We start from the raw sequence: 25,804 nt of genomic DNA on the forward strand, positions 1-25,804 counted from the left end.
TAGCCAGTTAATTGGATCAACTATGTTTGTGCAGTTTCCTGCTCTGCTCTCTAATATGGAAATTGATGGGGCTAAAACTCGGCCGTAAGTGAGCAAAAAGTTTTTCCTGCCAGCAGCTGTTTCCTGCTTGGTTCCTTCTCTGCACAAAAGTTGGCCCAACTTCAAGTTCAATGACTACGGCCAGTTAGGGGGTCTTTAATAAGCTGCCCAATTAGGCGGGTCCATTCTCGAGTCCACTAATCTTTAAATTCCACTCGAATGCTCGTTCAATTCAAACGCTTTCGTGTCGAGAGCCATTTCTTTTAAGTGGCCAACGGCCTTCAAAAGAGCTTAGGCCAAGGTTAAATCAAATATTTGACAGCCGCCGAGGGCAAAAGTGGAAAAAGGAAAAGCTGTCGAAAAAATTGACATCCCCCGAGCCTTCTTTTATTATTTAAGTGTCAGGAGGTTTGCCACGAAAAATTAAATGAGAAAAAATTAAATTATGAATTGTACGAATATTTTATTTCTGCTTGTCACTTTTCTGCTTACAATTGCTGTTGATTTCAAAAAAATGTTCTGTTAATGGCATAGCCTGGCAAATTCCTGGCTCTATTATAAAAATGAGCTTTATTAAATTTGTATGTAGCCAAGCAGAGAATTTGTGGCCAGAGTAGACCCTAATGACATTTTAATTTGTTTGTTATTTATTCTTTATATACGTTTCCAGAGTTTGCTGAATAAAACTATTTTCACTTAGGATAATAACGTAAAAAGCTCTGTTGGTAATAATTTAAAATAAGTGACAGTCTAAAACCTCTTTATAAAAGAAAAAATATTCAGGTTTTCGTATGTAAAACTTGAATTGGAAAAGAAAAATTTGACAAATTTAAATAGACAATTTTAAAATATATTTATTTTATTTATTAATAAATTAGCAGTATATTTTATACTAATCAATAAATTACTGTAAATTGAGAAAATTTATAATGTTAAGCCTCTTTCAATTGCACCGGCTTATCCCCAGCGGACGACTTCATTGGGAAAACAAGAGCTCAGCGGTTAAGCCGCTTACGAGGTGCCCTAAGCCCAATGGCCAAGGTGTTGACCATCCAGATCGAATGTGCGCCACAACAATTACATCTGCAAATGGCCTAGTAAATAACCGGAGCACAATGAGACGGTCATGGAACCATGTCAAGAGCTAATAAGCAGCCTCTTTTGGGAATGGGTTCCGGCTAAAGGCCTGCAAAGTTCATTAAGCCGGTGTAAGTTAATTAAAACGCAAACAGGCAAATGGCAAATGATCAAAGTGCCAAAGACAGCGTTCCCAAGGGAAAAGGGAAAAGGGAAATGGGTATTGGTGGTGCGAAGTGGGTAGTGGGTAGTGGATGGGTGGTGCTATAATGGCAAATCACTTTGCACCGCAAACATAGTCCACTGAACTGGCATTTGAAGTCTTCTCCACACGGGATACAAGCCATGCCACATCCACTTCACATGTTAACTGCAACATGTGTCAACTGGTTTTGCGGGTTGCAAAAGGGTGGCAAGTTGCGGTTTCGGTTCCCATGTACCCCACATACTCATATACCAATCTAATGGACAGGAGGGGCGAATGGGTATGCCCCAACATCGACACACACACACACCTCGTTGACTCCGCCGACTGAAATTTATTGAAGCCCATCAATTCGAAACCTTGCTAACTCCGCTTTCGAAATTTCCAGGCCATTGCCGTGTTAATGTCAGTACCAGGCCAAAAATTCTATCTGTTAGATGATAATTGCATTGCCACTTCATCACTCCCTGAAAATGAATGTTTATGGCAGAGGCGAATAAAAGTCTCCCAAGCAAACTTGTTGCATTTTTATTTGATTTCGAAATTTTTAAAAAGTGAATGTTTATGGCAGAAGTTTTTAAAAAACATAACTTTTACATTTTTGAAAAATATTTTTGGGTATCCTAGCAATTTTATGTCTGTGACGCACAGATTTGTATATTCCTTCTTATCAAAACCAACGAACTTTTGGTTCATAACTTTTCCTTAACGGAAGCCCTTTTTCAAGGCAATTAAGAAACGAAACTATGCAAATTTAGTGTTCGGCGAAAGTTTATAAACTTCCCCTGTGTACCAAGTGCACCTTTTGTACGGCATCGTTTTTGGTTGCCCACAATTGTTGACTCTTGCATAAATTATAATTATTAAGTGCAGCAGCCACGCCAGCAAGAAAGCCCAATTTATTACGTTTTGTTTTCCTTGTATGCGGGTGCCTGTGTTTCTTGTTAGTTTTCGTTTTTTTTTTGTACTTTTGGGGTTGTCGTCAAGAGCACCTATTAACTCATTTGAGCCCCAGAAGTGTGCTACATTTTGTTGTTGGTCCTGCAGCAATGCGTGCTTCAAAACACAAGTAGCACAAATAAAGCAGTAATAATAATCAAGTATTTAATTCCAAAATGTGTATTTTATATAGATATTTGTAAAATATTCAAAGTCAGTGCTTAAACAAATCTTTTAATTTGTGGACTTTGCTAGCACTTTAAGACTGAAAAATTATTAATAAAAAAACATAGCTACAAAAAACAATTCAGATTTAAGCTCAGGAAAAAAGTAAAAATCTTTCTAATTTGTTACTATTTTAAGATTTATTATTATAAAGTTATAAATAATAATTATAAAATATAATTATTAAATGTCAAGAAAAAGGTATTAATAACCAAACATAGCTACAAAACACATTTTTATTTGTTTGATTTAATTTGAAAGGACTTAGGTATAAACAATGGAAACTTTATCATTTGCTTTTATTTTAAAGCCTTATAAGAATTATTTAAATATTAAATGTAAAAAAAGCATTAGTAACCAAACAAAACAACATAACACAACCTAAGCTTTGTAATTGCCAATCTAAAAATCCAATTTATTTGAAACAACCTTTAAGACTGGCATAATTTCGACCTAAAGCGAAAACTTTCTCTTTCTCTCTTAATTTTCACACTGCTCTTTCTCAGGGAAATTTGGTGAGTTTGCGTTAAGCTGGAATAACTCTCTTAAAAACTCTCTCACTAGAGTCTGTGTGTGTGTGTGAAAGTTTGTCTCTTTCTGTGTGTGCGCTGTGCATTTGTGTGCGTTGGTGAATCTTTTTTGCCGGTTTGTTTATCTTACATTTGAAGCATTTTGGCGAGGTTTTTTTATGCGCTTCTTTAGCCGGCTTTTATAGCCCATTCAAAAGAGAAACAAAAGTGCGTGCATATGTGTGTGTGATTTGAGCTGCCAATTGATTGTTTTTGTATAAATTTGTGAGGACGTTTGTCAGTGTGGGTGTGTCTGTGTGTGGGGCCCCGAAAGCAGACTACAAATATTTACAAGAGCTTTCATTTGTCTGATTGATTTATTTAAATATTTATGTTGTTGAATTCGCTGCTATTTTTGGAAAAGGAACCTGTGCGGAATTTTTATAAAGAGGTCACGATCTATGAAATAAATAAAAATAGATAATACAAGATAAAAATTGCTTACTGAAACATTTAAGTTAAAAAAAAAAACAAATTAAATAATTATTTTAATAAAGTTATATGTTCAATTGAAAGTTAAACTTGAATTCTTATTTTCTTCGAAAGCTACAATAAGTTTTTGTTTAATTAAAAATCAATATGTTTTTATAGCATAGTTTTAAGCCTTAGTAAGCATTTATAAATAGAACAAAAAGGCCAATAAAAACGTATTAATACATTAAATAACATAATTTTGGGCAATGCATCTGCAATTAATGTTTAGTTTTATTGACTATAATTTACTCGTACGACTTGTCCATTTGGTGAGCCATAATTCAATTTACGGCCCGCTGGCAACCTCATAACCCACTTTAGAGCCGGGCCGAGATACACTTGGACAGCAAATATAAATATAAATTACCATGCTGCAGGAAAACCTAGTCTAAATGGAATGGTTTGAGTGCTAGGCAAAAAAAAAAGGGAAAGTGGTCAGAGACCGAGTGACCGGGCAATGGTCAGCGATAATATCTGGAAACTTTGCCCCCCATGTGGCGGCTAAAAGAGCCAGAGAAAGTGGGACAAAGTGGTGCGGCAGCCATAGAAGTGGCTCAATGAGACCCACTTGAACCAAAACCCCGACAAATGCGGCTGCGTTCCAAAGATATTTAGTTATTTAGAAAACCGCAGAGTGCAGAATACCCGCCGAATGTGCCAATTTCCCACTCCACGTCGATGAAAATGAAAACAATTAAAAATTCGTGTCAAAATACGCGAACGCGAAAGGTGGAAAGAATTTTAAATGCATTTCAAGGTTCTCCGGCACCACACACGCAATGTGGCACAGCGATTGCATGTGGCATGAGCCACCACCACCACCATCTACCATCGAATGGTGGCGCTCATTTAGCGCAAATTAATTTTAAATTACACATACGCCGTGTGGTTGGGCCATCCATCAGCAAGTGGCTGCCTTTAATTAATTGCCTTTGGTCCACCCCGAAAGTTTTTTTTTTGCAGCTCCGGCCTTAATTATAATTTGTGTTTTAAATTTAGCCAACTTTGGATGGTGGCATGGCGTGTACATATAGCAGCAGCAAACTGTCCTAGGGTCAAATAACTACAGACAATAAACAAGCTCGAAAATAACATTACGTATACGCAATGTACTTTTAAGCACTTGCAGCCGGAAGCCTAGTGAAGTACAAACAAGCCGAGTCGGAAAATGTGTAAACTGGGCAACAAATGTGACACAATTTATGCTTTCCAATTAGTCAGAAATTAAAATGATAAATATTTTTATGGTAATTTATTGAAAACTTGTAGCTCAAGAACATTTTTAGAGAAACTAAATACTTTTTGATGACTTTTAGAAAACATAAAATATTTCATTTATTTTCTCTCAAAGGAATACATATCCTTTGACCCATTCCTTTTCACCATCGATTGCCTGGCAGTTTTTGAGCTGGTTCCTTGCAATTTTGCGACTTGACTTGTCGGTGTATTGACACGCCCCCGCTCGTGTCAATCATCGAATGACAGACAGCCAAACACTTGACTTGGAGAGCGGATCTTTCAGGGTTTTAGCCAGACATGCAGCTCAAGTGCAACTCAACTCAGATTTTTGACTTGCTTTCTTGATGCCTACAAATATTTTGTATTCAATCCAAACATTTGTCAAGCCATTCAAACAGACATGCGATGTCGATGCCTGCCAGTGATTTTCGATTTGCAAAATTGATTCCATTTTGAGTTTCGGCAGGGGGTATGTATTGTATAAGACTGATTGTCGCCTTTTTGTTTTGCACATAATTTGTTGCGAATGGATTGCAAATGAACCATGAAAAGCTCAACATATTTCAACGACACTCTATAATTAAAGCCACCAGTAATTTAAATGTCAGACAAAGAGACTCGTAATGATAAATGACAAGGGGCTATTAAATAGAACATATTATTTGCCCACCTCCAGGCTATTATATAATCAATTAATTTAAATGTCTTATAGTTTTAAATTGTGTACCGAAATTTTAAGTCAATTGATTTATATTGTTAATGGAACTAAGTTTAATTACATGCATTATAAAAATAAACATAGATTACTGTGCTTCTATGCTTAATGGCCATTTGTCAAATTAAGTATTCGCCATGGTGCCACATAAATTGCCGCAGATAGAGTGGCTGGGTAAACGGATACTTTGTCTTGCTCGCATTTTAATTGAGTACATTATACCGCCGCTGCCGATGCTAAGAACCTTTTCTGAATATTAAACGCCATTAAGTGTCCCCCAATCGACCATTTGGAGTGAACTTTTTCCTTCCTCCGCTGATTGATTGCCGGCCATTTCGTAATTAGTGACACATTTAACCATTCATTTGTCCATGTTTGCTTGTGGCCCAGCACATGTTTGCACACTTATTTGTTGCCTGTTGTTTGCCCGCCTGCCCACTGACTGCAATAACAACAAATGCAAAGTGCAAACAAGCCAACTTCGAGTGTTCAATTAACAGCAAATTCCGAAATTTAAATTGGCAAATTTTTAGCAAATTGCTATTTGCGTAAATATTTGCAAGGTCTTTCATTAAGGTCCAATTAAAATTTACTGAGCAAACCACAAGCAGCAATAATAAACTTTAGGAAACGGAGAGCTTAGCTTATGTTTTCAAATAATCATCTTATCGGATGCAAGGAATTTACTCAGGAATTCAAAAGCCACTTAATTAACTGATGAATGGCCGAAGCTGAAAAAAACAATGAGAAGGGAAGCAAATTGTATGTCACTTTAAGTAAAATTTTGTAAAGTAATACAAATAAAAAGGGTTTTTAGGGGAAATTTAACAATTTCATAATAATAAAATTATTTAAATGGTATTTCTACCATGGCATTTGCACCATTTAAATCTATAATGATTTTTTGGCACAAGTTTAAGTCAATAACCCTTTGCAAAATCTTGCAGTCCCATAAATCATAACAAATATATAATTATTTTCTTAAATTCAATTTCTTCTGCAGGGTTCATACATTTCATGAATAAACTATATTCGAAAATGCACCATTAATCATCAAAGTTCAAACAAAATGGGCTAGAAACCGTAAGCCAAGCCAAACAATATAAAACTCTTTGCATAAATCTCGACAAACTTTTGTGGGCAATCAAAATAAAATAAAAAGAAATAGGCCTAAATTGTTGAAAAAATTCAACGAAATCGTTGAACTCATATTACACTTGTTGTAATATGTCCTAGCCAACAAACTCAGCAGGAACAAAAAGTGGGACAGGCCAACACTATTTTCCTTTTTGGCCAACTGGGAAAGTCAACCAAGCAGGCTCTGACAACACTTTCCGTGCTCCAATCGCCGGAACCAGCCAAGCCAGTTAACCGCAATAATTTATGCCTTTGAGCCGTGTTTGAGTCAAAGTCCTTTGTTTGTAAATGTTTGTGTGTGTTTCGTGTCTGTGCGACTGTGCCACTGTGGGTGTATTTGTGTGTGGCCACATAATTTTGCCTATTAAAGTAAAACACTAACAGCGCTTATCATTATAGTGGAGCACAAGCACAGAAAAAACAAGGCAAACAGCGGCGAGCTTCTCAGTTACGTAGCGCATCCTTTCGTCGACGCCATTTTGTTTAGTTTATGCTGTGTGTGGGTGTGTGTGCGTGTCTCTGTGTCTATGTGTGTGTGTGTGTGTGTGTGTCTGACGGGGAAGTCCCTGCCTCGCACTTCCTAATGCAAAAAAGCGACTTTTCAGCACAAAATTTTTAGCAAAATTAAAATATTTATGTTGCCGACGTGCTTAATGCCCGTGCCGTTTCCCCCAAGAACCCATACACACACTTCCCGTTACTTTTCACCACCCCCTTCGTCATCCCCCAGCCTTGTTTAGTTTTTGGAGTGTATGGGTATGGGTTTCCTGGTCCTGACTACGTGCGTGGTCCGGATGCTGACGATAATGAGCAGCGGTTGTGTACCCTAACCAAAAAGAAATATCACGGGATAAAAATCCATTTTTTAGATTCACAAAACGGGAAAGAAAATGTGGCACAAATTTTTAAATAAGAAACTTCTTTCTAAACAACATGTTCAAAGTGAAAAGACCTTTACAGATTATATTATAAATAAAATGATAACTTTTAGGTATTGGTATTTTTATAATTCGGAGAACAATTAATTCAAACCATTATGTCAGTACTTAAGATAATAGTTAGAAAAATAACAGGATATGGTTATTAAATTAATATTAAATGGCATATACCCTAACCATTAAGATGTATTAATGAATAAAAATCATCTAATTCGATTTAAGGTATCTTAATAAAGCACATTTTTAAATTCAACAGTTTTTTATTACTTCTATAATAAACAAAATTTAATTCTTAACGAAAAGTTAAAAAATTACAACAAAAGGAATAAAGGCCAAAATTTTAATATATGTGTAATTGGACACAAATATGACACAGTGTTCTACCTCTCAGTTTTACCAGGGCATTTCTCATTCGATATTCACCGTCGAATTAAATATTCCTTTCCTGTTTTAATGTTGTTGTACGCACACACACAAACATACGCCCACCCGCACACACGCACACCAAGAGGCAAATGCCCTGCATTAACTTCCTGCCCGTCCCGCCCCCACTCTTTTGGCAAAAAGGACGACACTGCCACTTAATGTTCGCGCTTTAGCAATATGAAATGCAGGACGAGGGTTCTTTGTTTTGCCACCGTTTCCGCTGCAAGCTGCAGTTACTGGCATATTAAAAACAATATATTTGCGTCAACTTTCGCATTGGCCATTTTTATCCCTTCATTGGCCATTTACTATTTACACATTTCTGGCTGCACTTCGCGCTCGCAGATGATTTACACTATTGTGGGTATTTTCCGAAGTGTCATTAAAATGACGGGGCAAGAAACTGGATTTGGGGAAAAAGTAAATTAAAGCAAACTCCTTAGGCCTTGTTCCACTTATTCTCCAGATACTTCTTTTTTTCTCTGTTCTTTGCCACTGCCCTTTACATTTCCCATTTGCCGTCTGCTCCTTGTTAAAAACGCTCAAAATTTATGACTATTTTGGGACCTGCGGCAGCTTGCGGCTGAATGCTCTTAGATTTTTCCACTCTGCCTTTTGCGGTTTTGGTTCCACTGGGCTCTTTTTCCTATCCATTGTCCTGGCTTGTGGTCACAGGGTTTAAAGTTTAAACAATTGCAAATTTGCGTTTTAATTGTTGCCTCTGCTTCGGTCCAGCAAGTAAGAAAAACATTTGGCAAACTACAGAGTTTGTGTTGCAATTTGCAAAGTAGAAAAGTATTCCTTGGTTGTGCTTTTTATTACCAAAATATTCTGGGTGAAAAAAAAGGTATTTTACCATTAGGGTATGTTTGAATCTCTTATTCGATGGCTGTAATCAAACAAATTTTAAAAGATAAGAAATACAGCAATTGTTGTAATACAACCAGTCTGTACAAATATTTTTGCCCACCCCCAAAAATAAAAGATTTATTTAAAAGGATGCTCAATTTGAAAGTTTGAACAAGAAGCATAGAAAAATAAGTTCTTTCAAAACTCTTCTTCTCAATTTTTCAGTCGACTGCATTTGATTTTATTTCATTTCTCAAGCCATCCATGACAGATGGCAAATAAGTTGCCCATACGCCACGTTGTGCACCATACTCAGAGAAAAACGGGAAAAAAAGAGGAAACACAGAAAGAGCTGGCATTGAAAAAACCTCAAGAAATTCAATTCCATAACAAATGAAGTGCAAAACAGATGTCCATCTGCTCACAAATATAAACTGTGAACTTGGACAATGAAAACCCAAACGGAAATTAAGTCAACGGCCAGCTGAAAATAGTTAAAATATTCAATGCGACTTTTGACCACTTGCTTTGTTTTTATTTTCTCCCCATTATTTTTTTTGTTGACCTGGAAACTTAAATTTAAACAACTAAAAAGAGATATGCTCTCTTTTGTTGTGAAAAATGAACAACAAAGCTGGTGCAACTCGCAGAGCAGCAAAGTAAAACCCACAAAAACCGAAACCGAATGTGGATGATGGAGAGTGTTTGTGTCGATGAGACGGCGGCCGCATTTCGCACAAATATTGACACTTGTCCGGGGGACGGTGGATTGTGCTGCGGAAAAATCCCCATACCCATGTCCATCTCTAAAACAATCCAATCCCCATCCGCATCCGCATCCGCACCCGCACCCGAGAACCCCACAAAACCCAAAACCTGTCCCGGCCATTAGATGATTTATAGGTCAGAGATGCCAAACCGAAGCCGAAAAGGAAAACAAAAGCGAAACCGAAATGAAATGAAATCGAGGTCTGGCAACTGCAACAGCGATTGACAGGACCTGCAGCCAAAGGACTTGTGCACAGAGAGAAAAATCTCTTCACAATTGCTATTAATTCTTTGTATAAGATAATAACTATTCTAACTAAGAATTAAATTTTTAGCAATACTGATTTCATTTCTTACGTTGTCAATCACTATATCTTTATACATTTTATTCTTCGTAGTCTTTAAAAACTATGAAAATGCTTTGATTTTTTCCTCTGCATTATTCGGCTCTCAAAATGGGAAACAGACACATTTCAGACGTGCCACAAAGTGTTTTCCTCCTTCATCTCATCCTTGGTCGGCAGTAATTAACGAAAATTGCTCTAATGAAAAATGCTCTGGTAATTGTGGATTGCGTTGACAGCAGGCAGGTATAAGGGTTAAGGGCTTAGGGTTATGGGTTATGGGGTATAAACGAGTATATATTCGGTTTCACACATGTCGAATTCGAATTTGCCAACGGGAAAGTGTTTGGTTCCACTCCACTGCCATTGTTCTGCGCGGTCCTATTGTTAATTAATAATTCACTAGATTTCGGAGCAATGGATTGGATAGATTGGGGTCATGGTTTGCAGAAGTCTGGGCATTAAAACTGCCAGTGGGACATCGAAATGGGATATCGATCTGACAGGAGATATGAAAAGAGCATAACCATTGTTATATTCGGAATTTAATGTCTTTGATTTCAAACGAAATGTTTTCAAACAATGAAACAATGGGCATTAATTTAGGGTGCTTTTACAGGTTATTAATATTAACCCCAAGGCGTTTGAAGAATTTTTGTTGGTCTGCTAGCTGTTCTTATATTTGTTTTGTGTTGGTTTTAATGATTTGTAAAATACATAAATCAAAGTTTATTTGCTTGCTAAAAATAACATACTTATTGATAAAAATGTTGTGTTTATGCAATATTATAACTAACCTTTTCCATGGGCTTAGCAAGGAAATAAACATTGATTTTTATATTACAATTTATATGCACTAGTCACATGCGATTGTATACAATTTTATAAACTGTGTGAATTTAGTTCAAGTCCTTCTGTTTTCAGTAATGCATACAAGAAAACTTTTATTGGTTGTTTACAAACTAAAATGTTCATGTTTATATTTTAAAACATTTGGTTCTACTAAAGTTTAAGTCATACCGTAAATATTCTAAAAATATTCCCCCAAAAATTGTTAGCCAATTGCACCGTCTCTCTGTCCCTTATAACTTTTTACCTTTCACATTCTCATAACTTTCTCCTTCTCCCCGCAGTTATTAACTATTCATAACTTTGTGAATTCAATTTTAGCAGCCAGTCCCCCCACAACCCGATCCAATCAAGGAATTCCCCCGGCTAAAATTGCGATCCCAGGAGAGGTAAACTCTTTAAGGTGTCATATGTAGCTAATGTGCTGGCAAAGCTTTATGCGATCAAAACGAAAACGAAATTGAAAATGAAAGGGGAGAACCCACCTGAGCGGAGCTGACCACAGCAGGATATTGCAGGTGTTGGCAGGACATAAATTCAAATTTGTAACACAACTTGTTCCGAACTGTGAATTTGGGGAAACTGGAAACTGGAAAATGCGAAGGGAAAAAATTGAAATTAAAAATTTCTGCTGTTCGAGGGTATGACAATAACAAGGCACCCACATCAAGCATTTGTCCTGTCGGCATTTGCCTTTCACTCCATCTCCATTTGTGTGTATGAGAATGTCCTTCGTGTGCGACATTGTTGTATGAATATTCGTGTGGCACTCGCTCGTTTATTTGCTCACATTACAATTACCAAAGGACCAAAAGGACTCGTTGCCCGTACACGTACGCAATTTGTTTGCACACCTCCACCTCCACATCCACCTCCACCTCCTCAAGGGAACTAGGCCTAGTGTTAGTTTGCCCAGCAACACAAACAAATTAATTTCAGCCAGACACTCGAAATGTTTAGAACATTGGGCAATGTTTGTAATTGAATATCGTGCGGGGACCGAATCGAACCAAACCAAAATTTCACTGCCGAACACCAGTGAGTCAAATTATGCAAAACTAATTATGATTATACAAGCAGCATCGCATTGTCGATGGGTTTCGCTAACTAGAATCGAGGCCAGGATGTCACAATAATGTGTCAAATGACGCGTAGCCATGGCAATTCACTGGTGAATTCTATTACAAAGCTTAAAATGTGCATCGAAAACGCACTACACAAAATGTCACATTATTAGCGCCAACTAATTGGTGTTGGGCCCAAATTATTGACGACATTGAGCGATGAGAGCTGCAGTTTTCTAAAAAGAAAAACAATCTCTGGTGTAATTACTAAAATTAGAATTATGTACAATAAATTTATTTCTAGTATAATAACAAAACTTAATTCATGACGTTTTTAAAGAATTATAATTGAACTCATTACATTTTATAAGCTATATATTTCATATATTTCAAGTAGGAAGTTAAGTAGTTCAAACATATCTAACCATAATAAGCAAAAATAATTTTTTAAATCATTTATATTTAACAAACACAAAATTAAGTGTATTCTGAATTTGTAATTAGATATTCAAAATTTTTTTTATTAAAATTTGTAAGTTAGCCACATCACATGACATATATTTTAGCAAATAAAAAAAAAACTAAACAGAGTCAATTTAATTGACAAATAACTGGTACCATTTCTTGTAAAATAACATGTTTATTTATGGACACAAATTTATAACAAGATATTCAAGCATTTGTTTATTAAATTTAGCCACATCACATGACATATAATTCAAGTAAATGGTGAGTAATTAAAACCAATGTACACATAGTAAACGAAAAAAAATCAACACATTTTAATGGACCCAAATAAAAACTGTATTTACTTTGCTGTTTTTTAATTTTTTGTTTAGTTCTTCGACATATAGTAATGGTAAAATATTTCCGATTTACGGTTTAAATTTCATCAAAATCGGACGACTATAGCATATAGCTCCCATAGGAACAATCGGAAAAAATAAATGAAAAAAAATTATAACTTTGCTGTTTTTTAATTTTTTGTTTAGTTCTTCGAGATATAGTAATGGTTTAATATTTCAGAATTACGGTTTCAATTTCATCAAAATCGGACGACTATAGCATATAGCTCCCATAGGAACAATCGGAAAAATAAATGAAAAAAATTATAACTTTTCTGTTTTTTAATTTTTTGTTTAGTTCTTCGACATATAGCAATGTTTAATTATTTCAGAATTATGGTATAAATTTTATCAAAATCGGACGTCTATAGCATATAGCTCCCATAGAAATAATAAAAATATATAAAATAACTATCTAATAATTGAGCTGCAAATAATCATAGTTTCAATGTTTTTTTTTAGCACATACTCAAGTATTGTTTATTATATTTTTAATTTTTTGCCAGCGGAAGTTTTGAAGCGGCGCCTGTTTACGGGTTATTAAAAGGATACGTAGTCATGCATTTAAAGTGCCGACGGTCACATATGGAGGCTGTCTCCGCTTTGGGTTTCCGCTCATTTGCCGGAGTTTTTCCTACACTTTTTGGTGGGTTAAAGTTATGACGCTAAAAAAATTAGTTTCGTGTTCATTTTTATTTTTTAAGTTTCTGCCGCCAACTTCTTTTGTGAGCTGTCAGAACGTTAAGTGTTGAACGCGCCTTTGTCAGCCACAGAGAGAATTTTAATTAAAACTCCTAATGAATTTTTAACACGAACTCCGGCGTAACTTAAAGAGCAGAAGCCAAAAAAGCCGCAGAACACCCCAGGAGTCGGCGAATTTCCTGGGGCTTCTTTGCTCTATCTACTGACTCCATTTCGTTTTTTATTGTGGCTGAAATTATGACCACAAGAGCAGCGCCAAAAAGTCATCATGTGACCACACAATTGTGTGGTCAACACGTTGACTCTTTTTTTGCCCCCATTTCATCCCTTCGAGATTCGCTGCTAATGACATTTCAACTATTTTAATCTCCTCCCCGATCACTCTGCATTAATTAAATTGCAATTTCTTTTGGCTGCGGTTGATGCTTTTGCCGCCTTATGTGTGCCAGTATTTGCAAATCTTGCGGCCAGTTAGTAATGAAAATCTATGATAAGCCCCCGAACAACTTGCGATTAAATTGACAGCCCAATTAGCTAAGGACCCTCCGGGTAGACCATAAATACTTCGAATATCCGGCAAACAAACAACAGCAAGAGATTGCATAAATCTCCAGTTGGAAGGGCCAAAAAAAACAGGATAACGAAGCTCCAAGGATGCCGCCAGTCTGCATTAACCCGATGGCTGCTCTTGGCATTATTTAAAATCACAGAGCCTTCAAATTGCATTTTAATAGAATTTATTGCGCCAAACCGATTTCGCCAAACGAGAAAAATACCCAGAGCGGATGCGGAAAAAAATTACAAAAAAATAGAAAAAAAATGGGAAGAATAATTTCTTGCTACTGCAACACTTGACTTTCCATGTTGTTTGAAGCAATAAAATGCTATTTTCGAGCAGTCGCATTGATACTGGGGAAAATGGAGGAAAAAAAGTAGCAGAGGACGAAAAAGGATACGATAACAATGGCAGCTTTTCCCAGCTGAGCTCCTACTAGGATAAAAAAAAACCCGAGCTCCGTGCAGTCGAGCGCATCAATTCCGCCATTTCGCAATTCAAAATGCGAAATCCGTTGCCAGGACGAGATGCACAAATGCAACACAAATTATTACTTGGCTTCGTTCCAAAATGTTTTAAATTACAATTTGCAAAATATATTTATACGTCTTGAACAGCAGGTTTGCTGCTGCCCCCACGCCAGAAGGGAAAATAGTGCAAATGGGGAAAAGCGGGTAACGGAAAACGGGAAAAACTGCAGCCGCAGGAAGCCATTTAGTTCGGCTTTTTAACCCCCCACAGTGAGGCCATAATTCTTTCATAAAAATCAACAACCAAATGGCAACTGTTGTCTGTCTGTCGCCCCGAAGATAAACTTTGCTTGCCACTTTTGTGAATAATTTATCTGCCATGGTCACCACTGCGTATGCGTGATAATCGTTATTACTGTAAAAGGTTTCCAAGAAATGGCAAAAGAAAAGCAGTTAACTGGTAAATTAAAGATTGAATTTTTCACACTTATAGAAAATTGGCTGCCTCTAAGAATTTCAGTTATTTACGCCTTAAACCATAGATTTAAAAAGTCTAATTTATAAATATTGTTGTACATATAATTTTGTATACCTTTTTTTAATACCTAGCGGTTTTTTTTAACAAAAATGACATCAAGAAAAATAAATATGCAGCTTAACTAAATTAATAACTAAATTGTTTTTTGTACCGAGCGCGCACTGTACATTTATTTAAAAATTACAATTATGACTACTACGTGACAGCGAATAAATGTGTTTTAAAAATCATTCTCTCAACTTGTATTATAAAATAAAAGCTGTGAATGAACAAAAGCTTAGCCTGCATAATCTATACAAAAGCGTATAATGAAAAAAAAAATGGAATAGTAAAAAGAATTTTCAAAATATTGAATATTAAATCGTAATTTAAAATACAATGTATATTAAATTAGTTTAATAATTAGAATAAATTATATTTGCTTTGAGTACATTTTATTTAAGTTAAATATGGCTTGCATTTAAATTATATTTCCATATCCATATAATTAAATGAAAAATATTCATCATATGTTATATTTTCATATTTTAAATAACTAATATACACAATGGATGAGAATTAAAGCGAAACCTATTAAAATCAGTAAAATTTACTTGCATTTACTAAGTGTTTTTTTACCAGTGTAACAAAAAAAAAACATAAAAAAAAGTTAAACCGATAATGAGGCCAATAAATAAAAAACTCTCCAAATAACAACTCCAAAAAGGCACGCTTGATATACACTGAAACTGTATACAAAAAACGAGTTATTTTATTCTGTAGACAGTCTGTTATCTCTACCGTTTGGAATAACACGTTTAGCTCAAGAATGCTGCTGGAAGGCTTGCTCCTAGTACTGTCAACTTCGCAAATACTTTCGGAACCCATGTTGAATGACCTACCCATAAGCATAGGAAAAGTTCCCTGGCAGGCTTCGGTTCAAGTACATGGCATCCATCGCTGCGGAGGAGTCGTTTACAGTGAGGACATAATCCTGACCATAGCTCGGTGTGTGAGAAAAGTCGGGGTGACGATGATATCAGTGCGAGCTGGCTCTGCCCTGAGAATCCTTGGTGGTCAAATCAGAAAGGTTAAGCAAGTCAGGAAGCAACTTTTGGGCTTGCGATCCAGTGATGTGGCCATTCTGCAGCTGAGCTCACCTTTGGAATTAGGTGGCGATGTTAAAGCCATTGAATTATCCAACGAACTGCCATCGCCTGGAGCTAAAGCTACGGTTTCCGGTTGGGGACAACTCAATGTCTTAATTCCCACGGAATCGGAAATACTATTGAAGGTCAACCTCATAGTCCAGGAACCCTTGAAGTGCACGGCAATCAGCGCTTTGACCGGGAGACTTATTGATGTAGACGAGTTTTGTGCTGCTCCCTGGGGAGTTATACCACTCGCCTGTCAAGGATTCGTCGGTGGTCCTTTGGTTTCCGACCAAAAACTGATTGGCATTGTTTCCTGGAGAAACACCTGTGGCTACCTCAATAAGCCTAGTGTATTTGCTAATATTCCCGTACTTAAATTATGGATCCAATCCACTGTTCAGCTTATGAAGGCTTTTCAAATAGGATAACAATGTATACTATTTTTTTGAGCAGATTAATGTAATCACCACTGGTTATTTTAAGTCTCTCCTCCTCCTAAAATATAATAAAATCCAATCGCAAAATAAATCCCTAATAAAATTGGCCCACATCAAAAAAAAAAACTAGACAAATATTTATATTTGCAAATTGTATTCGTTTAACCATAAAATTTGTGCACGTGCGCACACATATTTTTTGTGGCTGCTTGTATTGCGAAATTGAAATTTAATTCATTTGCATTTTATTCTATGATCTGGGGAGTGCGGCACGGATGAATATTATTAATACGACCCATAAGCCCAATAAATGCTCATGATTCCTCGCGTTGCTCTCGCCGTTGTTGTCATTTCTGTGTTTCTGTGTTTCTGTTGTCGCTGGCTGCCTCTGCATTTTTTATGGTTATGAGCCTTATTGTAATGACCATTAAAATTGGCATTGTTATGACCGTTGTCAGCCATGAGGCATGAGCCATGAACCATGAGTTTGACCCACAGAGAGTGACAGAGCAAATAAAGCCAGGGATGAAGTCGCGATCGGAAGAGGATTTCGTGTGGTTATGATGAAGAATACCTAAGCTCTGTATACACATTCAAGTTTTAAAATATTTTGTATCAGAGCAGTTCAAAATTATTTAAAAAAATATGTTGATTGCAAGCAAAGGTTTCAATAAACGATCTGTCTTTAAAATATTTATTGGAATGAAGTACCAAATCATAAAAGCTACTTTTTGTTAGTCTATAAATATTTTGAAATACTACATCAAGATAACAAGCAATATCTAATCAAATAAAAACCAAACAATAAATTTAATTTTTAAAGAATTAAATAAAGTATAGCTTTTTGACTTTGTCAAGCTTATATACATATTCATATTATTCAAAACTCTATAAAAAACAGAAATGTCTTAATATTATATTTTCCATTTTTTTTTACATAAAAAAAATAAAATTATATGAATTTTTAATGCAGCCCTGTGCAAATCAGCGGGAGAAGCATCATCTGCATTGTCAGCTTAATAATAACAATGCTCACACGCACAAGCCCACACACACACACTCAGGCACACTCACACTTAAGCACAGACACATACGCACACGGGCAAACAATTGCCGATGCATCTGCGAGCAATTTGAACATGGAAAACTCGCTGGCGAGCTGAAAAACTGAAGGGAAAAACCTGCTGGAAAACTGGCAGACATTTGCACGTCGTCAGCGTCGACACATTAAAATAAATGAGACTTTTGCCTTAAAGCAAGCTGCTGTTGTTGTTGCAGGTGTTGCTTTTGCTGTCGTTGTTGCAGCTGCAATTATTATTGCCGCTGTTGTTGCAGAAGCATTTCCACGTTTTTCCCAACGCCTTGAAAATTACACGCAAATTACAATGCATAACGAAGAAAGCTTTCACAGAGAAAGAGCGAGAAGCGAGCGGAAAAAGGAGAGGAACTTCCTTTACCCTTCGACTTTCGGATTTCCCACAGCCTCCCCATTGCCACGCCCAATGACCTCATTTATCCTTAGTAAAATAAATGAAAAAAAATCACACAAAAAAAAAATAAGTTGCCTCCTGCTTAATTACATTGTAAAACTCATTGGCAGTCGGTGGTGGGATTCATCGCCAGACTTTGCGATCTGAAGTTTGGGCAACCCAGGCAAATTCCACACCTTTTGTTGCCCCATTTTCTTTTGTGGTAATTAAATTGAACTTTTGTCTGCGGCTTTTTGACAGTTGAATGCATTTTACCATTCGACAAGGTGTAAAATGCTTTGTGTTACTGCTGCGGAAACTGCTTAAAACTCGATGGGGATAAAGAAGAGACTACTGCTACTTAAACTTTCTTCTTTAAACATTTAATGAGGGTTAACAATATTTGTTTAAGACATCAATCTCTTCAATCGATTTTCTTTCGCTTTTAATAACTAAATTAAATTTTGTTTTTGGGGGACAATTAATTTATTTTTTTTAACTGTAAGAAAAACCTAAGAACTTACAATTACTAAATTTAAAACACAAGTCTGTTAAATTATTAAACAAATTACTCTTTTTGTCATCATTTATTCATTTTATTTTATTTTATTTTATTTTATTCCTTATTTGGAAAGCACATTTAATAAATTCCTCTTTCAAGTCCTTCAAGCCATAATCAACAATTGAATTTTTATTTTTTAAATGCGTTTTAAATAATTAAAATGCAGTCAAACGTGCTACCTTACCAATAAGTTAATTTTTTTTTGGATCAGACCCAGGGAACATCCGAAAAGGTCCTGTTTTACAGGCACCTCGGGAATGGCACGGTTTCAGATCTGCAATATATGGAAACATCACGTACATCAGGACACCACAGGGTCCCCTTTTCCCCATCCCCCCTTTCCCGTCATTTGCTTACTGAAATTAAAAAAAAAAAACCCGAAAATTCGGCATAAAAATTCATAGTCTACTTTTTTGGGTCATCCTTATGATCACTTCTCCTTTTCCTTGCTGGTTTTTTCTGTGTATATGTGCGTGTGTGTGTATTTAAATTTTACCAGATTTTTTCTGCTGTTGTTTTTAGCGTTTCCCCTGCTTTTGGTGACTTGCTTCTGTTGTAGCCAGCTGAAATTTCTGTGGCATGATGCCAACCAACTTTGACGCGTTGCCAGTAACACGTATGCGTGTGTCTATGGATATTTGCAATGGTGTGTTTGTCACTTGTTGACGGTGTGAAACTGAAGCAACAGCACAAGTCGCCCGCCGTTTGGTTTTCGCCCCCAAAAGTGGTTTATTGGATTAACGGATACGGTTAAGGTGGCTAAAAGTTATAGCTTCTGCTGGAAAAGCCACACAGATGGAAAATCCGAACACCTAATATTTGTCGAATCAGTGTGCAAAACAAACAGGATTTAATTTGATTTTGCAAAGATTTTGAGAGGGAAAGTAACGGAAATATTTAATTATAACAAAGAATGCTTTAAATGAAAATATGCTTTACAAAATTAAACAAAGTTGGATAGATTCTAAGTGAATAATTTGTATATACTTTTTAAAAATAGAATTTAAGTGTTTTTAAATTACACAAATTGCAATAAATCTAATCATATAATACCTCACACTCTTAAAGTGCGAGTCTTATTACATTTTTCATGTGATTCTGTCGTTAAAAAACAAATTTAATTTTTTCCCACAGTACTAAGCTAGAAGCAATGAATTTAGAGAATGGAAATTGAATCATAAATATTTTTATCTTCATCAATTCATCACAATCTTCTTTCCCCCGCGCACAATGGTGCCGAAAAATCCACGGGTAAAAAATTTCATTTTAATTTCCATGCCCAAGTGACAAACAGTCAATCAAAAAGCAGGCCAACTGGAGGGAGAGATGAGGTCAGAGGAGAAAGTGCTTGCTGTTACCATAATTTCACCTTGACACTTTTGTGACCCGTCGCCACCCGCTTCTCATTCCACGCCCACGCGGATATTTATGGCAGAAATTTAAAATTAATGATGTGTGACGTGGAATTGTTGCCAAAAACTGAAAAGGCAGGATGAAAAGCGCTAGGATAAGCAGAAAAACTCTAGAAAAATATGGCAGCAGACTGCCGCGTTTCATTTTCATTTCATTTTACTTCATTTTGTGTAATCATTTCCCCAACGATTTCCCATCAAAATTTTGTGAAAAAATAATTATGAAAAAATAATATTAAATGGAGAATGAAAATAAAGAGAAATGTCCCAAAAATCAACCGCTCCAATTACTACAGCTCAACGATGCCAAGTTTATTGCCTGTGAGCTGAGGAATCGTGATTTGGCCAAATGCCGCAGTTGTCTCACAACCTTTTGCCAAAAACCCATTGAAGTTTACCATAATTCCCGGAATTATTTGGCCTGCAGTGTCAAGAGGTCACTGTCCAAAAACTCCACAAGGTCATTGCCAGCAAGTGCAATTTCGGAGACAAACAAACTTAGCCAACTAGAGGATAATAAATTATTGTCTATTGGCAAAACATGTACTCCCAAGTGCAAAAACTCTTCAAAAAACAAGTTTGTTAAGTCCGAATCTCCGAATTTTCGACCCAAGGCAATAAAGCATTCTGTACTAAAAGAAACTAATAAATACAGAAAACTTCACGGCGCCAATCCCCTTAAAATGGATAAAGAACTATCTTTCTATGCACAAGAGTGGGCCAATGTGAGTTTAACTAACATATTCTTCCTATAATTATTCTGTTGGCCTTAATTCCTTGGTTTTTTTGGTTAAAAAAAAACATTTCAAGATTTTATTACATATATTTTCTTTCAGGACTTAAAATTTTTAGTGACCCAAATCCAAATGATTTTCTATTCCAGCACCTGGCTTGTAAAAATCTTCTGGAGACTCGACCTTTACCCCTTTATGGCGAGAACATAATGTCTGTGCGCAGATCACTTTTCAATGTGGATCGAATAATAAAACTCTGGTACCAGGAGAAGTACAATTACGATTATTTGAAGCCAGGCTTTAATCTATACACTGGACATTTTACCCAGATGGTTTGGTGTGATACAGAGTACCTGGGAGTTGGCGTAGCTACTAAGTAAGTTAAGCTCTCTACTTATTTAAACAAACTTTATCTTGCAATTTATAAAATGTTCCCTTAGTATTTTTCGCATTTGGATTGTGTGCAATTATAATCCACCTGGAAATATAAGCGGACATTTCCGCGAGAACGTCTTGCCCAGGAAACTTATTCTAATCGAATCGGATTTGGAGGCAGAATCTGAGGAAATTTAAAAGAGCAAAAAGCGTGTATAAATTTAAAAAAAACTATTAACACATTTTGTCATTGCTTAGCTATTATGTAAATAAAAAATCCAGGAATCAAAATGTTTTTAATTTGTAGTTATTTTATTTTAATTTGTAAAGATCTAAATAAAATTATTACTCTTCAGATTTGGATAAATATATCAAGTCATCACTGTTTAGGAGGCACATTATCCTTGAATAAACCCACAACATTGCCGGGCGGATTGTAATTGCAGACCACCCACGTTCTGTCCGCTCTTAAAATATGTACCAAAAATATAAAAACAAGTTATCGTATCTATATACTAAAATTTACCTTCGCGCCACACCCGAACCCATTTCCTTCGTGGACTTCCAGATTAGCTGTGTAAAATGCCCTGCAGTGGGTGCAAATTGAGCCTTGCTGAAGTCGTAGCTATTGATTTCTCGATACCACATTTCCACAGGTAAGTCCCCGGTCACATCCATTCCTCCCGAAAGGAAGATGTTTTCGCCATACTTGGGATTGGATCGGTGTGCCATTATGTTATCATCACGAAGGTGCTGGGGATTATAGAAAATGTTTAATAAAGAAGGGTATAATATGGTATTATGTTTGCCATCCTACATTAGCCCACTCTTGGGCCATTTTAGTGAGCTCAGCATTAATGGTTAAAGCGGGACAACCATGCATAGCCCGGTATTTATTGGTGGTATTGAAGACCTCCTTCAGGAACAGGTCATTGTTGCCCTTGGTATCCTGACCCCTGGGACCTACAGCGCGCTCGTGGGTTTTCGGTATGGGCGCTGCTGATCTCTTGGCCATTTTTCTTGCGGGTGGGGGAGCGCCCAGATCTAGTTAACGAAACCTACTTATATTCAATGACATTTCAGGTAGGCTTACTTGATCAAAAATTAATTTAAATTTTATTCTGATTTAAATATTATCTACAAAATAAAAAAATATATTAATTTATGTTCCATGGGATATATTACTATTATTGGTTAGATTTGAGCAATATTGTAAGCTAGCTTAAGTTCTATTCGATTGTTTTTACTTATTATATTTCCAGGTTAGTTACTATTTTTCCGAGCTGCCACTTATATTTCCTACTTATTTTCTCACTAAACATTTTTTGGGAAAGTGTCTGCTTATGGCTAAGAACCCTTTCATATCCTCCAAGTAATCTGGCCTAAACATGGGGATTAACATTGTGATTGATACCGCAAACACAGGATGTGGGTGAAGTGTCATCCATAGACACAGATTAGACAGATTCCTTTCTCCTGTCCCCTGTACTCTGCCTCACACGCACATCCTGCAGGATCTGATGAATGGATTAACCAACGTGACGTATGAGTGATGTATGAACGCCGGGCACCCGGTTATTAATGAGCCATCGTTTCTTTCACATATCCAGCCATATGCTGCCACTTCCGGAGGTATAGGCAAATCAGGCAAATCCGAGTGGCATTAATTGCCGATTGAGTCGATCTGAATAATGGGAGTTGGGCTGACATGGAGGCTTATCAAACGCCCGCAGCTTCGATGTCGAAACACTCGGAACATTAAATTATTTAAGCGTAAGTGAGTGTGAGTGTGTGTGTGTGGTGTGTGTGCAGTGGGGAGTTGGACAAGTGTGAATCCTTAATGAGTTGTGCAAATGCAAATCAATGGCCCTGCTGATGTCGCTGCTCCCGGCAGAGATTAAGCCAGCATTCCGATGTACAGATATACGGCTATAGCCGCAGGACAAGCCCGAATCGTTGGAATTGTCCTGTTTTGCTGGGAGGTAAATGAAGGGATTGCTTTTGATATACTTGTATACCAGTCACTGAATGATATCCCTGCTCAATGATTTATGGGAATTTAAATTTTTTCAAAGTACGTTACTCGCAATAGCAAATTGGTTTAGTTGTAAATTTAAATAAGATCTGAAATGATAAAAATATTATCTCACTATTAAATCACTAGCTCTTTAAAAATAATTATTAAGGCGACTAAAAGAATTCAATAAACAAAATTAAAGTCTTGAATTCGTTACAAAAGATACACCAATATAAATTGTTTGAAAACTCTAGTGATTTCTGTAGATCCTCCCTTTATGTGAATTAGTTTAATGAATCAAGGTAAAATTATGATTTAGGAGAAAAAATTGGATTTACATTGTATATATCAACAATACCATATTAAAGCTCCTAGGAAACATTCTGAAAAATTGTAAAAAAAAAACTTTAAGCCTCTGAGCTGAATTTTAGGTTTCCATGGCCACTGCTTCAAATTTCATTCACATTCGTATCATTCGCCCAATACGCATTTCACAATTGCGGTAGAGATCAGATGAGTGTGTGGTTGGGTGGTTGGGTAGATGGGTGGCGCGGTGGCTCGGTGGTTGGGCAGCTGAATTGTTGGTGGTGTAAACCGGCCGCAGTCAAAGCGTAAAACGCAAAGCGCACACGTTACTTTGCTGTCGATTTAATTAATTTCGCAAATTTGGTTTCGTTTATTTATGCATTGCTCGCGTACAGTCCGCGCCATGCGCCAAATAAATACACGGACACTCGGATATCCAGCATATGCGGGCACTATATATACTCCACTCCAATAGGTTATGGTATCTGGGCAAACAGACTCGCATTTCCATCTCCCAATTCAAGGCAATGACAACCACACGGCATCTGCTGCCGGATGCGCTTGATTTCACATGCGAGTCCTGCATTAAATTCCGATTCCCATTGATACGAATTGGTCATGTTTTGGCATAAAGGAAGTATCATAAAAATATTATGGTAAAAAAAAATGTAGTTTTTACACGGCTTAAAGGAGGCAAAAAAAGAAACGGAAAAGAGGCTTAATAAATTCACTGTACATTTAAATCCAAATAAATTACTTTATTTGCTGCCGATGATTGCAATTTTTTCATTTGACAACATTTTATGTACAAATCATGTGAATATTGTAATAATCATTTAAGTGCAAATTGTTTAAGGTTCTGAAAACTTAAAATGGAAATAACAATAAATGTTGTACAACATTTTTCAAAACGTTAAAGCCGATTATTATAATGTTTATATAATATCAATGAGGTCAGTCTGTGGTGAGGAGAAAAATTAATATTATTAGGCCCGTTTTAAAAGTTTAAAGCTTACAAATTAAATCATTTTAATAAAATTATTATATTCTATTATTTAGTTTCACTTTTGCTTTAAATCCTCCAACAATGTGCCAAAGATTAATGAAAAGCTTTTCCGTTTTTTCACTTTCCGACCACTTGGAATTCAATTAGTCTGATGCCAGTTCTGTTGCCTTTGACCCTCGGTAATGTCAATTAACGAAAAGTTGCAACGGCAGAAATAAGTCACTGGAAAAATCGAACAAACAAAGCTCATTCGCCGGTCGAGAGCTCCTTGATTCCTTGAATCCTTGATCCGCGCGAAGGCCAGCCAAATGGAAATTTTCCACCTAAACGACATAAAATTTGCTACCAAATCGGTTTATGGCAAAGCGAAAAGTTTTTCCGAATTTTTCCACCGTTTTCCCTTTATTTTTTTTTTTTTGGCTGGCTGGGATTTTTTATCGAGCGACTTAAAACTACAACAACGAAAAATTTGGGTTAGCTTTTTTGCGAATCACATTTCCATGGGCGACTTTTTGGTGTAGAAATTTTTGGAAATTGCATTTGCATGTGTGCGCGAGGAAAAAGTCTGGCTGGCAGTCATATTTTGCGCCTTTCGGCCATAAAAGCTAAAATGTTTGCGGCTCAAACGAAAGGCAGCGAGAAGCGCAGGACGCAAAAGTGGATTACGAACGTTGGCCGCCATCGTTTCACTCCTCCAGGACTCCTCTTTTGAGCCACTACCTCCTCACATTCAAAGCCACCACAACACAGAAACAAAAGAAAACAAACAATTTCGCTTTTTGATACTTAAAAGATATTCTTTATACTAAACTAGTAAATTAGACGCTTATTTTTTATTTTTATTATATATTATTATTTTATTTTGTGGTCCTGCTATATTTAAATGAATTATTTATTTCAACTTATACATATTATTTAAGTATATTATATTAATTAAGTAAATAAAACGCCCATCATTGTTGTAAATACTACTTATATTATTTGCTTCTCTTATTACCCTTTTATCACCATTAGAATAACAATAATTAATATATATACATATATATGTTTTTGGAGGACTAGTTATTTTTAAATTATTTATTTATTTAAAAAAAATTATAAGTGGCTACCACATAAATCATGAGGCTTTTGACAACAGTTAATAAAGTTAACAACAGAACGTTTTAAATCTAGCATTTGAATGAATTCGTTTCTTATAAGAACAACAATCTTTGTACTGCATACATTATATTTGTATACATATTTGGTTTTAAAACAATGGCCAATCTCTGTATTATTTTTCCCGGTGTAATAAACCCAAATTGTGCCCCTTCTGATCCCCTGAAATCTGCTGTCATTCTGTCTCCATCCAATTGGCGTTGCACAGAACAGGTGAACTCTGGGCT

At 36.2% G+C, this 25,804-nt stretch overlaps 3 protein-coding genes across 3 annotated transcripts; 2 read left to right on the forward strand and 1 right to left on the reverse strand.

Moving 5' to 3' along the window:
• Positions 1 to 15,743: 15,743 nt before the first annotated feature.
• On the forward strand, positions 15,744 to 16,870 carry LOC128262671 (trypsin alpha). The gene has a single exon (XM_052997065.1). It carries the CDS (start codon positions 15,777 to 15,779, stop codon positions 16,527 to 16,529), a length of 753 nt encoding a protein of 250 aa, XP_052853025.1. The 5' UTR covers positions 15,744 to 15,776; the 3' UTR covers positions 16,530 to 16,870.
• Positions 16,871 to 20,140: 3,270 nt separating this feature from the next.
• On the forward strand, positions 20,141 to 21,367 carry LOC128262667 (Golgi-associated plant pathogenesis-related protein 1). The gene is made up of 3 exons (XM_052997061.1): positions 20,141 to 20,706; positions 20,865 to 21,091; positions 21,156 to 21,367. The coding sequence occupies exons 1-3, from the start codon at positions 20,221 to 20,223 to the stop codon at positions 21,286 to 21,288; spliced, it is 846 nt and encodes a 281-aa protein (XP_052853021.1). The 5' UTR covers positions 20,141 to 20,220; the 3' UTR covers positions 21,289 to 21,367.
• A 36-nt stretch (positions 21,368 to 21,403) lies between these two features.
• On the reverse strand, positions 21,404 to 22,177 carry LOC128262676 (Golgi-associated plant pathogenesis-related protein 1). Its single transcript, XM_052997074.1, has 3 exons — positions 21,908 to 22,177; positions 21,617 to 21,843; positions 21,404 to 21,557 (listed from the first exon to the last, which is right to left on the reverse strand). The coding sequence occupies exons 1-3, from the start codon at positions 22,103 to 22,105 to the stop codon at positions 21,470 to 21,472; spliced, it is 513 nt and encodes a 170-aa protein (XP_052853034.1). The 5' UTR covers positions 22,106 to 22,177; the 3' UTR covers positions 21,404 to 21,469.
• Between the last annotated feature and the right edge of the window lie 3,627 nt (positions 22,178 to 25,804).

Source organism: Drosophila gunungcola, unplaced genomic scaffold (genome assembly GCF_025200985.1).
Source record: "Drosophila gunungcola strain Sukarami unplaced genomic scaffold, Dgunungcola_SK_2 000001F, whole genome shotgun sequence".
NCBI lineage: Eukaryota > Metazoa > Arthropoda > Insecta > Diptera > Drosophilidae > Drosophila > Drosophila gunungcola.

What these genes read in the sequence shown, in the direction of transcription:
- LOC128262671 (XM_052997065.1), top strand. Translation starts at nt 15,777, where the DNA reads ATGCTGCTGGAAGGCTTGCTCCTAGTACTGTCAACTTCGCAAATACTT.
- LOC128262676 (XM_052997074.1), bottom strand. Translation starts at nt 22,105, where the DNA reads ATGGCCAAGAGATCAGCAGCGCCCATACCGAAAACCCACGAGCGCGCT. An exon ending in TGGCCCAAGAGTGGGCTAAT is followed by an intron (nt 21,844 to 21,907) that starts GTAGGATGGCAA and finishes TATAATCCCCAG; the next exon opens with CACCTTCGTGATGATAACAT. An exon ending in GGTTCGGGTGTGGCGCGAAG is followed by an intron (nt 21,558 to 21,616) that starts GTAAATTTTAGT and finishes ACATATTTTAAG; the next exon opens with AGCGGACAGAACGTGGGTGG.
- LOC128262667 (XM_052997061.1), top strand. Translation starts at nt 20,221, where the DNA reads ATGGAGAATGAAAATAAAGAGAAATGTCCCAAAAATCAACCGCTCCAA. An exon ending in ATGCACAAGAGTGGGCCAAT is followed by an intron (nt 20,707 to 20,864) that starts GTGAGTTTAACT and finishes TTTCTATTCCAG; the next exon opens with CACCTGGCTTGTAAAAATCT. An exon ending in GGAGTTGGCGTAGCTACTAA is followed by an intron (nt 21,092 to 21,155) that starts GTAAGTTAAGCT and finishes ATGTTCCCTTAG; the next exon opens with TATTTTTCGCATTTGGATTG.